Source organism: Saimiri boliviensis, chromosome 1 (assembly GCF_048565385.1).
Source record: "Saimiri boliviensis isolate mSaiBol1 chromosome 1, mSaiBol1.pri, whole genome shotgun sequence".
Taxonomy (NCBI): Eukaryota; Metazoa; Chordata; class Mammalia; order Primates; family Cebidae; genus Saimiri; species Saimiri boliviensis.
In genome coordinates, this window is record NC_133449.1 from 290814680 (window position 1) to 290830483 (window position 15804).

The 15804-nt window shown below is 43.4% G+C and overlaps 1 protein-coding gene across 12 annotated transcripts in view; it reads left to right on the forward strand.

The window, feature by feature from the left end:
- Positions 1–15804, forward strand: part of CTNND2 (catenin delta 2) — a 937699-nt gene that overhangs the window by 886488 nt on the left and 35407 nt on the right. For all 12 annotated transcript variants that reach the window (XM_039468167.2, XM_039468169.2, XM_039468187.2 and 9 more), the window contains one exon: positions 198–282. In XM_039468167.2, coding sequence (XP_039324101.1) covers positions 198–282 — 85 coding nt within the window. The remainder of the gene's footprint in view (positions 1–197; positions 283–15804) is intronic.

Below are 15804 nucleotides of genomic sequence, written 5' to 3' on the forward strand. Positions count from 1 at the left end.
GATTACGGTTGCTGTCTTACACGGAAGCAGTTCATGGTGCTTCCAAACAGTTAGAGAAGTAACATCAAGGAGCACTGATGACAGATCACTATCGTAGATAGAATAATAATGAAGACGTTTGAAATATTACAAGAACTACAGAACTGTGACACAGCTGTCCCACTCATGTATCGCCTTTCCTGTCTTTCCTTCATCAGACACTCTCCAAAAGTGGTCAAGGCCGCATCTCAGGTCCTCAACAGCATGTGGCAGTACCGAGATCTGAGGAGTCTCTACAAAAAGGTAAGGCTGGCTTCACCTGGGCCCTGAGCTAAACACTCAGTGTGGGGCTCTGAGATGCGTCACAGATGTGGAGGGCACTTTCCCACAGGCTCAGGCATTGAAACACAACTGAAACGAGAACCAGTGAAGAAGCCAGAAAAGAGGCCATGTGTCCCCTGAGTAGCTCCAAAGATCCATGAACTTTCGGGGCTGGACAGACCCATGCTCACAGGGTCTTACCCTAAATCATCTTATAGAAAAGAAAACAAGCTCATTTTCCTGAGCTTCACTATTCTACAATAGACTAAAAAGTAATGACAGTGAGATTTTAAAAAAAAAAAACAAAAAAAAAAGCATCAGCAAATGTTAACAAGTAATTTTGGAAATATATAAATGTGTGTGTATAATGTACATATTTATATATATAAATATATATATTTATATTATATATATTTATTCATTTCATATATATATATATATATATATATATATATATGTGTGTGTGTGTGTGGAAAGTGATGAACAGAGCATGCAATTCAGGAAATCAAGAACGTTTGCATACTAGGAACAGTGAATAGGAGACTCAACTGTCTGATCCATGTCCCTAAGCCCCTAAGAACCTCATGGCATTGTGTCCAAAGGGAAGAAGACGTTGCTCCAGAGACAAATGTGGATCACTTAGATGCTCGGCGTTTATTCAGTGCACTCTCACAAGGCAGGCAGGAGTTCATATCGCACACTTCCAAGGAGTCCTCACCCCCAGTGTGACTCAAAAATACCTTAAGAGAAAAAAGTCACATCTAGAAAGTTTTATTTGAGACCTCATTTCCAAATGCTGCTAAGTATAGGATGCCTAACTTTTCTTTTTTGGTTAGGAGGGGAGAATTTTTTTAACGTTTCCCAAAAGTTAGTGTTTCCTTGTGACAAGGCCATCAAGTATGGAAGTTTAAATTTGAGTTAACAAGTAGGAGTAGAGGGCTATGCATGGTGGCTCACGCCTGTAATCTCAGCATTTTGGGAGGCCAAGGTGGGCAGATCACCTGAGGTCAGGAGTTTCAGACCATGGCCAACATGGTGAAACCCTATCTCTACTAAAAATACAAAAAAAAAAAAAAAAAAAAGCTGGGCATCGTAGTGGGTGCCTGTAATCCCGGCTACTCAGGAGGCTGATGCAGGAGAATCACTTGAACCCAGAAGGCAGAGGTTGAGGTGAGCTGAGATCACACTACTGAACTCCAGCCTGAGCAACAGAGCAAGACTCCATCTCAAAAAAAAAAAAAAAATAGGAGTTAGAGGACATCACTAATAGGCAGGGAGAATGCATAGGCATTGGTCTCCATGTAGGGATTCAGAAAGCACAGACATGACTCTGGAAGGGCGCGTGGGCTTCCATCAGCAACTGCCCACAGCACCCACCTGCAGCCCCCTGGCTGCCTGCAGGAAGTGGAAAGACAGCCAAGATCATTACTGCCTCCATCCCCATCTATAGTCCCCATCCCCCAGGTTACCTGCCACTCACTGGCCAGGGACATGGGGCCACAGCAAAGAGCTCACATCATAAGGAATGAGACCCATCTTACCAGTGGGAAAATTTGTCTTTTTCAAAGCCAAAGGGGAAAATAAATAAATATTTAATAGCTGTCTCTACTAATTTATAGTCTATTTCTAGATTTCCCTCGAGGCCTCTCTAACTTCCCATAAGTATTCATTACTTTGCACTTTAGGTCTACAAAGTTTAGCTTATATATTTCTCTTTCAAAATTTTCCTGTTACCTAAGAGGAAGTGTGTTTAAGTTGAAAGAGAATGCAAAATTAAGTGGAGGTTCTAGAGCAATTACAGTCATCCCTCAGTATACACAAGGGATTGGTCCCAGGACTGCTGCAGATAGCAAAATCCATGCGTATTCAAGGCCCTGCAGAAATTAACCAGCCCTCCTTATACACAGGTTTTGTGTCCCGCAATTACTATATTTTTGATCTGCATTTTGTTAAAAAAAATTGTATTATTAGTGGATCCACACAGTGTAAACCCATGTGGTTCAAGGGACAACTGTTAAGTCCTTCCCCAAGCATTTTACATAATAGGCTAGCATCAGCCATGTATCTACTGTGTTTGCGTTAGATTCTGTTTTGTTTGAAATTCCTATCTTAGCATCCTTAGTTAATTCCTTCTTGAATTCCTCCAGGAGGCAAATGAAGTCTTGTTCAGGAAAGAGTCCAGCTAAACAGGCAGCCATAAATGAGGCACATGGTATAAATTAGAAAGGAACTGGCTACTCTGAATCAGTGGCTCCAGAAACTCGATGAAATAGTACTGCCTGAAATGAGACCCTTTTCCTTCAGATCCTGAACATTTCCTCTTTGCTGAAATCCACCTTTTCATACTTCTGTTCATGGAAGGGAAGTAGCTTTTAGAGACTCTCCAGGTTCTTTGGATAGTCATATGAGTCTTCCGTCTTAGTGTTTTTCATTGTTGGTAGCAGAGTTCAAAAAGATAATTGTCGATTTCCATGAAAAAACAAAGAATGTGTTGGCAGGAATTTAATGGAGGTAAAACTCAAGAGCTGAAGATGCTTCACACACTGCAGTCAGTGGTGGGGACTAGGGAAGGGACAGCGGGGGGTGGGGAGGGTGAGGAGGGATAATGAGGGGAGAAATACCAGATATACATGATGGGAGGATGGAGGCAGCAAACCACCTTGCCATGTATGTACCTATGCAACAATCCTGCATGATCTGCACATGTACCCCACAACCTAAACTACAATTAAAAAATAGTAAATACAGAAAAAAATATGTTTCATGTGACTAGAGTCAAGAAGGATTGGCTGGACAAATGAATGGTGATGTTTTTACTTGACCTTTGATTTAAAAATATTGAGACAGAGCTGTTCTTAATAATTTCCAAATTACGCAATTGTGAAATGAAAGAAGGCTATGTGTGCCCAGTGTCCTAAGTGCTGCTAATAGCAAAGCTCAAAATTCAAAGAAGCTTTCCTTTTGAAAACTCCTTTGTGAGAAAACCAAATTCATTCATCTTTATGAATTGTTTTCAATCAGTGAGGAAATAGATTTCTATTTTGTTCTATTTTGACAATTTGCATATCATTGAAAAAATGTCTGATCCATATCTTTTAATTATCCGTGCTTCAAATCTATTTATTAAACAACTTCTAGGCTTAGCAAAGGAAGAGTTGCAAAGGAAAACATAAGATGTAGGAGGGAGGTACTAGGGGTAAAGATGAAGTATGGAACTATAACGGGCAGCTCCATTTAGTTGTGAATTACATACTACAGATTTTAAAGCATGGATTAAGGGAAAGAAACTTGTAGACCAAATCTTGAGAGGCATTTATTGAGTTTTGGTAATTATGAGGTAAGAGATAAGGATATTTTGGATAAAAGGGAAAGCATGAGGGGAGAGATGGAAATTGGATTGAGAGGAGTACCATGTCCATGGAGCAGAATTCGTCTCCGTCTGTCATGCTCATTTTCTTGTCGAACCCAGGCACACAGGCCAGGCTGTCATTTCATTAGCTCACCTACTTTATGTTACCTAAAGAGACAAATTCTGATTCAAATCAGAATATTCTTCTGGCTGGGTGTATTGTTTAATATAAAACCATGTTCGGTTCATGATGAATCTGAACCTTTGACTTTTGTGAAGCCTGGCCTTCTGGGTCATTTTCTCCTGAAGGAACACAAACAGGTGTAGAAGAATGTGATCACTTGCAGGTTAAAGAATGCCTCACCCTTTTAAAGCCAGTCTTCAAGTTTAGATAACCACAAATAGAAGTTGGATGTTCAGTGTTTTTGCAGAAGATGGTTTCTAAAGGAAAAGCCGATGTGCCACAGGAAGAGACTGGATGTTAGGGTACAAGAGAAGCAGGAGACGAGAAGTTCTTGGCTTTTTAGAACTGGATACTTACAAAGAAATGAAGTGACTGAAAGAATAGGGTGCTTCTGTCTGACTATGGTTGGGGAATTGTCCGGATGGCTGGTTTTGAAAGAAAGAAGATAGGTTTGGGGGAGGACATAGGATTAAAACATAACAGAAATTCGAAGAAAGACGGATCCGACTTTCAAGATGGCCGCCTAAGAACAGCTCAGGACTTCAGCTCCCAGTGAAAGTGCAGAGGGTGAGTGGACGCCGCATTTCCAGACGAACTCTTATTGCCCACAGACCAGGAGATACCCAGGCAGAGGGGTCGCCAGCGTCGCAGTCCCAGCCGGTGCGGCTGTTTTGGCCCCCGCGGGGCTGATTCCGCCCGCGCGGCTGCTGTGACCACTCCCTGTTGCTGCGGTTCTCCGTACAAAAGCCACTGGTCTGGGAGCCCTCTTAGCTGGCGAGCAGAGCCTTGAGACGGCAGAATAGCCCATTCATCTGAAATAGCGAGCCAGGCCAGGAGATTCCTAGGCAAAAAATCCGCCAGGAGCCGGCGCCGCGGTTCGAGCCGACTCCGTGAGTCGCAGCACGGGAGATCCCGGCGCCTTTTCAACAAGCGACCGGAACGCGGGGTCCTTCAACTTAAAAGAAAAGACTCTGAGTCAGGGAGCCAGGTGATCAGGCTCGGTTGGTCCCACCCCTCCACCCCCAACAACAACGAAAACAAAAACAGTAATTGGAAACCCTCTGGGTTGAGCCCTTCAAACCAAGCACAGCTGAACCTGGACGGTCCGGCTCCGTGGGGGAGGGGCTTCCGCCATTACTGAGACTCTCCACCTCTAAGGAGGCAGGCTGCCGTTGCCGAGGCAACCCGCCGTTGCCGAGGCAACCTGCCACAACAGAGAGAGTCCGCCATAACAGAGGCGGGGCCACCATTGCCCAGACTTCTAACTACGCCCATATAAAAAGGACTACAGGGAAGAGCTCAGGGCAGCTGGGCGGAGCCCACAGCAGCTCAGCAAAGCCCCTGCGGGCAGGCAGAGGCTAGGCGTGCTGCTAGCTGGGCGGGTCCGACCTGAAAAAAAAAAAAATCAAAAAAGGCAGTAGTGCAACGGAAACTCATAAAGCTCCAACTCCCTGGGACAGAGACAGACAACAGGTGGATAAACCCACAAAAATGGGTAGAAACCAGCGTAAAAAGGATGAAAACTCCCGAAACCAGAACACCTCTCCTCCTAAAAGTGATCACAACTCCTCACCAGCAAGGGAACCAGACCGGATGGAGAAGGAGGGTGATGAAATGACAGAATCAGACTTCAGAAGATGGGTAGTAAGAAACTACAATGAGCTAAAAGAACACGTTCTAACCCATCGCAAAGAAAATAGGAACCTTGAAAAAAGATTGGACGAACTGCTGACGAGAATGGACAGCATAGAGAGGAGAATAAGTGAATTGATGGAGCTGAAAAACGCAACACGAGAACTTCGTGAAGCATGCACAAGCTTCAACAGCCGAATTGACCAAGCAGAAGAAAGGATATCAGAGGTCGAAGACCAACTCAATGAAATAAAAAGAGAAGGCAAGAACAGAGAAAAAAGCGCAAAAAGGAATGAACAAAATCTTCAAGAAATGTGGGACTATGTGAAAAGACCTAATCTACGTCTGATAGGTGTACCTGAATGTGATGAAGAGAATGAATCCAAGCTGGAAAATACTCTTCAGGATATTATCCAGGAAAACTTCCCCAACCTAGCAAGGCAGACCAATATTCAAATCCAGGAAATACAGAGAACACCACAGAGATATTCCTCAAGAAGAGCAACCCCAAGGCACATAATCGTCAGATTCACCAGGGTTGAAATGAAAGAGAAAATGCTAAGGGCAGCCAGAGAGAAAGGTCGGGTTACCCACAAAGGGAAGCCCATTAGACTCACAGCAGATCTCTCAGCAGAAACCCTACAAGCCAGAAGAGACTGGGGGCCAATATTCAACATCCTTAAAGAAAAGAACTTTCAACCCAGAATCTCCTATCCAGCCAAACTCAGCTTCATAAGTGAAGGAAAAATAAAATCCTTTGTGAACAAGCAAGCACTCAGAGATTTCATCACCACCAAACCTGCTCTACAAGAACTCCTGAAAGAGGCTCTACACATATAAAGGAACAACCAGTACCAGCCACTCCAAAAACACACCAAATGGTAAAAAAGCAGCAACACAATCAAGAATCTGCATCAACTAACCAACAAAACAGCCAGGTAGCATCAAAATGACAGCATCAAATTCACACATAACAATACTATCCCTAAATGTCAATGGACTAAATGCCCCAATCAAAAGACACAGACTGGCAAATTGGATAAAAAGCCAAAACCCATCAGTGTGCTGTATCCAGGAAACCCATCTTACATGCAAGGATACACAAAGGCTCAAAATAAAGGGATGGAGGAAGATCTACCAAGCAAATGGAGAGCAAAAAAAGGCAGGAGTTGCAATTCTCATCTCTGATAAAATAGACTTTAAAGCAACAAAGATCAAAAGAGACAAAGAAGGACATTACATAATGGTAAAAGGATCACTGCAACAAGAAGAGCTAACGATCCTAAATATATATGCACCCAATACAGGAGCACCCAGATACATAAGGCAAGTTCTTAATGACTTACAAAGAGACTTAGACTCCCACACAATAATAGTGGGAGACTTTAACACCCCATTGTCAATATTAGACAGATCAACCAGACAGAAAATCAACAAGGATATCCAGGACCTGAACACAGACCTGGAACGAGCAAACCTAATAGACATTTACAGAACTCTCCACCCCAAATCCACAGAATATACATTCTTCTCAGCACCACATCACACCTACTCTAAAATTGACCACATAATTGGCAATAAATCACTCCTCAGCAAATGCCAAAGAACAGAAATCATAACAAACAGTCTCTCAGACCACAGTGCAATCGAGTTAGAACTCAGAATGCAGAAACTAACTCAGAACCGCACAGCTTCATGGAAACTGAACAACTTGCTCTTGAATGTTGACTGGATAAACAATGAAATGAAGGCAGAAATAAAGATGTTCTTCGAAACCAATGAGAACGAAGACACAACATACCAGAACCTCTGGGACACATTTAAAGCAGTCTCTAGAGGAAAATATATAGTAATGAGTGCCCACATGAGAAGAAAGGAGAGATCGAAAATTGACACCCTATCATCAAAATTGAAAGAGCTAGAGGAGCAAGATCAAAAAAACTCAAAACCTAGCAGAAGACAGGAAATAACTAAGATCAGAGCAGAACTGAAGGAAATAGAGACACAAAAAACTCTTCAAAAAATCAATAAATCCAGGAGCTGGTTTTTTGAAAAGATCAACAAAATAGACAGACCACTAGCCAGATTAATAAAAAAGAAAAGAGAGAATAACCAAATTGATGCAATAAAAAACGATAAAGGGGATATCACCACAGATTCCACAGAAATCCAAACCATCATCAGAGATTATTACAAACAACTCTATGCACATAAACTAGTAAACCTGGAAGAAATGGATAAATTCCTGGACACCTGCAACCTCCCAAGCCTAAACCTGGAAGAAGCCGAAACCCTGAATAGACCAATAACATGGTCTGAAGTCGAGGCAGCAATAAAGAGCCTACCACCCAAAAAAAGCCCAGGTCCAGATGGGTTCACAGCTGAATTCTACCAGACATACAAGGAGGAGCTGATACCATTCCTTCTGAAACTATTCCAGACAATCCAAAAAGAGGGAATCCTTCCCAAATCATTTTACGAGACAAACATCATCCTGATACCAAAACCCGGCAGAGACTCAACAAGAAAAGAAAATTTCAGGCCAATATCCATGATGAACATAGATGCAAAAATCTTCAATAAAATACTGGCAAACCGATTGCAACAGCATATCAAAAAGCTCATCCACCATGATCAAGTAGGATTCATCCCGGGGATGCAAGGCTGGTTCAACATACGCAAGTCCATAAACGTAATTCACCACATAAACAGAACCAAAGACAAAAACCACATGATTATCTCGATTGATGCAGAGAAGGCTTTTGACAAAATTCAACAACCCTTTATGCTAAAAACCCTCAATAAACTAGGTATTGACGGAACGTATCTCAAAACAATAAAAGCTATTTACGACAAACCAACAGCCAATATCATACTGAATGGGCAAAAACTGGAAGCATTCCCTTTGAAATCTGGCACTAGACAAGGATGCCCTCTCTCACCACTCCTATTCAATATAGTACTGGAAGTTCTAGCCAGAGCAATCAGGCAAGAAAAAGAAATAAAGGGTATCCAAATTGGAAAGGAGGAAATCAAATTGTCTCTATTTGCAGATGACATGATTGTATATCTGGAAGACCCCATCATCTCAGCCCAAAATCTCCTGAAACTGATAAACAACTTCAGCAAAGTCTCAGGATACAAAATCAACGTGCAAAAATCACAAGCATTCCTATACACCAGTAATAGACTTCAAGAGAGCCAAATCAAGAACGAACTGCCATTCACAATTGCTACAAAGAGAATAAAGTACCTAGGAATACAACTAACAAGGAACGTAAAGGACCTCTTCAAGGAGAACTACAAGCCATTGCTCAACGAAATAAGAGAGGATACAAACAGATGGAGAAACATTCCATGTTCATGGTTAGGAAGAATCAACATCGTGAAAATGGCCTTACTGCCCAAAGTAATTTACAGATTCAATGCTATTCCCATCAAGCTACCAATGACCTTCTTCACAGAACTGGAAAAAAACACCTTAAACTTCATATGGAACCAAAAGAGAGCCCGCATAGCCAAGTCAATTCTAAGCAAAAAGAACAAAGCGGGAGGCATCACACTACCAGACTTCAAACTATACTACAAGGCTACAGTAATCAAAACAGCATGGTACTGGTACCAAAACAGAGATATAGACCAATGGAACAGAACAGAGGCCTCACAGGAAATACAACATACCCACAGCCATCTGATCTTCGACAAACCTGACAAAAACAAGCAATGGGGAAAGGACTCCCTGTTTAATAAATGGTGTTGGGAAAACTGGCTAGCCATGTGCAGAAAGCAGAAACAGGACCCCTTCCTGACACCTTACACCAAAATTAACTCCAGATGGATTAAAGACTTAAACATCAGACCTAATACCATAAAAACCTTAGAAGAAAATCTAGGCAAAACCATTCAGGACATAGGTGTAGGCAAGGACTTCATGACCAAAACGCCAAAAGCAATGGCAACAAAAGCCAAAATAGACAAATGGGACCTAATCAAACTCCACAGCTTCTGCACGGCAAAAGAAACAGTCAGTAGAGTGAATCGGCAACCAACAGAATGGGAAAAAATTTTTGCAGTCTACCCATCTGACAAGGGGCTGATATCCAGAATTTACAAAGAACTAAAGCAGATCTACAAGAAAAAAACAAACAAGCCCATTCAAAAATGGGCAAAGGATATGAACAGATACTTTACAAAAGAAGACATACAGGAGGCCAACAAACATATGAAAAAATGCTCATCATCACTGGTCATCAGAGAAATGCAAATCAAAACCACATTGAGATACCATCTCACACCAGTTAGAATGGCGATCATTAAAAAATCGGGAAACAACAGATGCTGGAGAGGATGTGGAGAAATAGGAACATTTTTACACTGTTGGTGGGAATGTAAATTAATTCAACCATTGTGGAAGACAGTGTGGCGATTCCTCAAGGACTTAAAAATAGAAATCCCATTTGACCCAGCAATCCCATTACTGGGTATATATCCAAAGGATTATAAATCATTCTACTACAAGGACACGTGCACACGAATGTTCATTGCAGCACTGTTTACAATAGCAAAGACCTGGAACCAACCCAAATGCCCAACGATGATAGACTGGATAGGGAAAATGTGGTACATATACACCATGGAATATTATGCAGCCATCAAAAACGATGAGTCCACGTCCTTTATAGGGACATGGATGAACCTGGAAACCATCATTCTCAGCAAACTGACACAAGAGCAGAAAATCAAACACCGTATATTCTCGCTCATAGGCGGGTGTTGAACAATGAGAACACATGGACACAGGGAGGGGAGCACTACACACTGGGGTCTGCTGGGGGGAAATGGGGGAGGGGCGGGGGGTGGGGAGGTGGGAAGAGATAGCATGGGGAGAAATGACAGATACAGGTGAGGGGACGGAAGGCAGCAAAGCACACTGCCATGTGTGTACCTATGCAACAATCTTGCATGTTCATCACATGTACCCCAAAACCTAAAATGCAATAAAAAAAAAAAAAAAAAAAAAAAAAAAAAAAAAAAAAACACACAGAAATTCATCATGTCTTTGATGCTGCCTTAATAATCTGCACAAGAAGAACTTGTATTGGTTGAAACACAGGCTGAATTTCTTTCAGAAATACCCAAAACTATAGGAGCTGAGACTACACAGGGCTCCCTTTCCCTCTCATGGATCTGTATGTGCTCAGGCAGGTGGTCCCAGGCCAGCAGGTGACCCTGATGCCTGTCATATCGCTCTGCCTTGCACAAGAAAAGTCGTTCCTGCCTGTGTAAACAAAGCGCCCTGCCTCTGCTCACTTCTCATTCCAGCCCATAGGGTGAGAACAGAGAGGGGAGGGCAAGTGGCACAGAAGCTGATAGTCTCGGGCCCAGACCCCGGGGTTAGAACTCAGCCCCATCGCCAGAGCCCCCTGCCAGGGAGGATGGGGACAGGGCATGGCATAACCCCCAAAAAAGGTTTGTGGCTTGAGAAGAAAGGTAGTGCCATTCCAGCAGTCATTTTCTTCTCCAATGTCTTTAATGGCAGTTGGAATCACAGCCTAATGAGGCATATTGTCCCATTTTGGGGCGGCTGTGATCATCCAAAACTTCTTACTTGTATTAAGCAAAAATCTCTTTATTTGCAACTTCTGTCCTCCAAAACACTGTACTGAAAAAGTCTAATGTCTCTTCTCTGCAGTAGCCTTCCTGGATTTGAAGCTAGCCATCTTTATCTACACGGTCATTACTTCTTTAGGTCTAAAATGTGCAGGGGAGGAATATAAATATCCTCCTTCACCCATCACTAGGTTCATGGCAGAAGCCTCTATAATGAAAAGCAAATTATGATAACAAGAGAAAAGCATCAAAAATTATCTAATATAAAGTTCTTTATGTGACATGAGAGCCTCTGTAAGGAATAAACCCCCAAAGAAACAGGTAAACTTGGTGTATTTCTATGCTGAAGTCTGATGCAGGGTGGACAGCCATAGGGAAGTCTGATTGGAGGACAAAGGGTATGATCTAAACATAAAAAACATAAAAGGGTGATAAACACGGGAACTTTGCGGATTCCTCTCTGTGCCCCTGTGAGTCCAGACAGAAGGATGTTCCTTTGCTCCAGTATAAGAAGGTAGCTCTTGAGTGAGGGTTTTATGACTGACTTAAGGGAAGAAGTGTGAGGGGCAGGTGAGAGAGACCCTTCTGCCTCTGTTGTTTTTCCAAATCCCAAGGTGCCACCTTCGGGGTTAACACATCCCTAGATCCCATCACATGCTAAATTCTAATAGCTCAGCCTTTCCACAGCCTTCACCATTGCGATCTCTTCTTCCACAAATACATGTAAGTTTGTTGATATCCCTTTTGTAATATAGCACCCCAAAATGAATGTATTCCTCAAATTTTGTTTGAAGCGGAGGAGAAAAGACAGAGACTATGCTTTCCTGATGCACGACGCTCAACTTTTCAACAAAACTGGAGATCACATTGGTGTCTGAAAGGTTCATCCCATACTTTTGTGAAATACAAACAGCAATATGGCCAGGGGTCCCCAGCACAGCCCTGTCACTTACCAGAAGCATGACCTTGGGCAGGTGACTCAAGACCTTCTGCCCATCAGTTAAGAACTGACTCGGGCAGCTCTCTGGCCGCTTCTGCTGAGGGGTGGAACACAGTGAGTAGCCCCCGATTCATCAGGTTCCAGATGCACTGGGGTTGCTTGGCGTCCAGTTATCTGTACCTGGTGAGTAGCCATTCCTGGTGCAGAGCCGCCAGAAAAGCAAACGACCTCTTAAAATGGTCTCTGGCAGTTCTTGTGCCTGGCAGTATGTTCCCTGGAGGCAGCAGGACACGCCCTTGGGTCTCAAGGTTTAGAAGCCTGGGTCGCCATGATGCCTGCCTTCCACTCAGTGTATCTTTGACCTTTGTGTCAAAGAACCTCCATAGCCCTTCATGAAGATTGTGGGCATCTCTCCCTCAATCCCACCTGCTCCCTTGGTTTTCCCATCCATGGTGGGAGAGTCATAACACTCGCCTTGGGGGATTGCTTACGTCTCAAATGGAACTGCAGTCATCACGGCGCTTTGTAAAATGGAAAGGAATAGATGCATGGGAGTTGCTGCCATTAATTCTACATTTTCCAAGCTGTTTGTTTGGCAAGTGCCATCTCTGCTATCCTGTCCACAGGCAGCTGAAGGTTTGGATCCGAGGATTTCAATTTGTCATTGTCGTCATAACTATTCACCTCTGCCTTCATTTTTACAGCTCCTTTCTCCCTGGTCTCTCTACTGTCTCCCCTAGTCCCTAGAGGCCTATCCAGTGTCTGCTTCCCATGGCCTCTGTCCCTTCTCCCACGCAGCTCTGCCTGCCTGTGATATTTCTATAGGAAGCAGAGTCACATGTTTACAAGAGAGAGTGCTGGGTCCTGAAAGATGGCGGTCAGAATTGAGAGGATGCAACCCCTGTGCTTCCATGTCCTTGCTTCACCATGAACGGTTTGCCTGGCAGACAAGCCAGGCCATTCAAACAGACCCTGTAAAGTTAGTATGGAGAGGGTCAGAGCAGTCCCTGTTGTTAAGTGGTAGATGATTTTTTCCATTGTTGAGTCGATGATCCTGAAGCTCATTTTGCTCTAAGAAACCCAAAGTGCTTCACAGAGAACAGCATCCACTCAATTATCTATCTGGGTGAATTAAAATCTGTAGTTTAGATCAGGCACGGTAGCTCACGCTGTAATCGCAGCACTTTGAGATGCCAAGGTGGGCAGATCACTTGAGGTCAGGAGTTCAAGACCAGCCTGGCCAACATGATAAAACTCCATCTCTACTGAAAATACAAAATTTAGCTGGGCATGACAGTGCATACCTGTAATCCCAGCTACTCGAGAGGCAGAGGTGGGAGAATCTCTTGAACCCAAGAGGTGGAGGCTGCAGTGAGCAGAGATCATATCACTGCACTCCAGCCTTTGTGACAGAGTGAGGCCCTGTCTCAAACAATTAAAAATAAAATATAAATAAAATCCTTAGTTCCTAAGTGTAGGGACCAAATCACAGGTAGATCCGATGTCAGACTCAGTCTCTTGTTGACAAGCAGCGGGGTTAGAAACCAGACTAATTCTCCCTCCTAATATTGATGGCCTGGTGTTTTGATGGTTGTGCCCCCTCCGCCCCACCTCACATAAAATGTTGGTATCTTGCACAGTGGGCGCATGTCTTGAAGAATGCCAGACCGCCTGTGCTGGAAACAGAGTAAGATCGTGTTTCTCTGAATAGAGATACTGTATTGGCTCCTTCCTTCGTGGTGAGAGAAAGAAAACATAAAACTAATATTTCAATGTCCTTCCTTTTATTGTCAGAGAAGATAGATTCTCGGGTTGCACAGCAAGTGAAGAATGAGCTTTGACGGGGGTGGTGTCATGCCCTCCATGGCCTGTCTCGCACCAGGCTTTCTTTTCTTCCCGCTCCTGGATTCATTTCATTGCCTCTTGCCGCCATTGCACTCGCAAAACAAGAAATCAATAAGTAATTATAGATGGGTGAGGGAACGCCTGTAGATGTCCTCGAATGTCCATACCAGAGTGGATGAAGGAGGGAGCACCGCCTTCTGGCATCTTTTGCAGCTTGCTTGTGGGAGACTGACCACTCTTCATAGATGAGCCAATGGCCCATGGTCCTGCGGACTGAAGTGGTGTCCTCATGTTTAGCATCACTTCACCACCTCATCGGCTGGATGTTTGGAAAACAGTACTAGGTTCCAGTGAGACTTAGAAAGATACTTTGAAATATTGTCAAGGAAAAACACAATATAGTCAAAAATCAGAACTTTTATTTTTAAGCTTTGCAGTATGAAGGGTGGGGAATACTGAAGGGCTTTAATATGTCCTCCAATATGTTGCCATTGTGAGAATTAATAGACTCTACTTTCTGGGTATCTAAGGGATGAAAAAGCAGTAAATCCTCTATAGAAATAAATTAAGCTACTAAATGTAGAGCTGTCATTTTATCAAGGAAATTGCTTACTGGGAATTTATTAATCTTTCTACTGTGCTGGAAAATTCTTCAACCAGAGATTATTGGAAGAATATAAGGACTTTTGGCCAGATTTTAAAACAACCCAAAGCTAGTGTCCCCAAGGTTTGCAACTGTAGCTCCTCTAGTTCTTTCTTTTCTAAATTATTTGATGTCAAGTTAGGGTAGGAAATAAAAAGGCTAAGGTTAAATTCAGCGACCACACTGTCTCCGCCATAAATCTGCACGTTTACTTGTGGATGTTTGGTTTCGACAAAGACGGTCTTTCTTCACGAGGTCTCCTGACCTCTCTGAGACAATTCTCAGACACTCATCATGCGATATCTGTCCAAAAGCAAAGGCACAAATGGGAACAGAAGCAAAAATCAATTGCGCAAAAGTGGAAATCAATGCACATGGCAGTTTCTAAACAAGAAGTGACTAAGTTACAGCTGTTGCTGGGATAGATCCCCAAGTCAGAGGAAATCCTGTGTAGCAGGAACTAAACTGTGTACCCAAACTAAAAGCTTCCTCTGTAATTCCACCCTTTCACAAGGCTTCACTGGTAACATTTTGAATCAAAACCTATGAAAATACCCCAGAGATGAAAGGCAGAATCAAAGGACCGACTAGATCAGGAGCTAGAAACTCAGTAAGCTTAATCTAAGTCCATATCCATTCTTATTCCTTACTTTGTGGCAATTAACTCAAACTTACTCCCTGTTTTTCTGGTGGATCCAGCAGATTGACGTGTTACCACGTCAATGAGAACTCAGTGTGCATGAGAGACAGCATGATCAGTTTCTTCTCTCTTCCCCCCATCTCTCTCCCTCCCCTTCTCATAAGTTGTGTCTTCCCCTGTCTCAGTGCCTCCCAAGCAGGTTGAGCTAAGTGGGAAAGGGGACTCCAGGAGAGGAGAACAGAACCTGGCCAACTTGGTTATGTCTTGGCTCCGGTACACCCTGCCCATGGGAGATGTCTACTGGCCAGCTCCACCTCTCGTGGGGACAGAGGAGTGGGTTGCACAGAAGTACCACCCTGCAACCAGGGACCTCCCAACTAGGGATACCTGACCTCCTCAGCTATCTGCCTCAGAATTCTCAATTGGCCTCAGACTACACACAGACCAGGGAAGATACAGATGTTGTGCCCCTGTAGCTTTTGTCGTTTTGGAAGTCCTATCTAAGAAGAAGAGTACACTTTATGAATATAAATTAGGTATAGACCTTGGAAGGGGCCCATGCAGTGGGTGGGCCTGAAACTTCATGGCTCCATGGTCCATTCTCCTTTGGCACTGAACCTCTGTATTGCCCTGCTAGTGCCACTGAAGACATCAGGCCTCG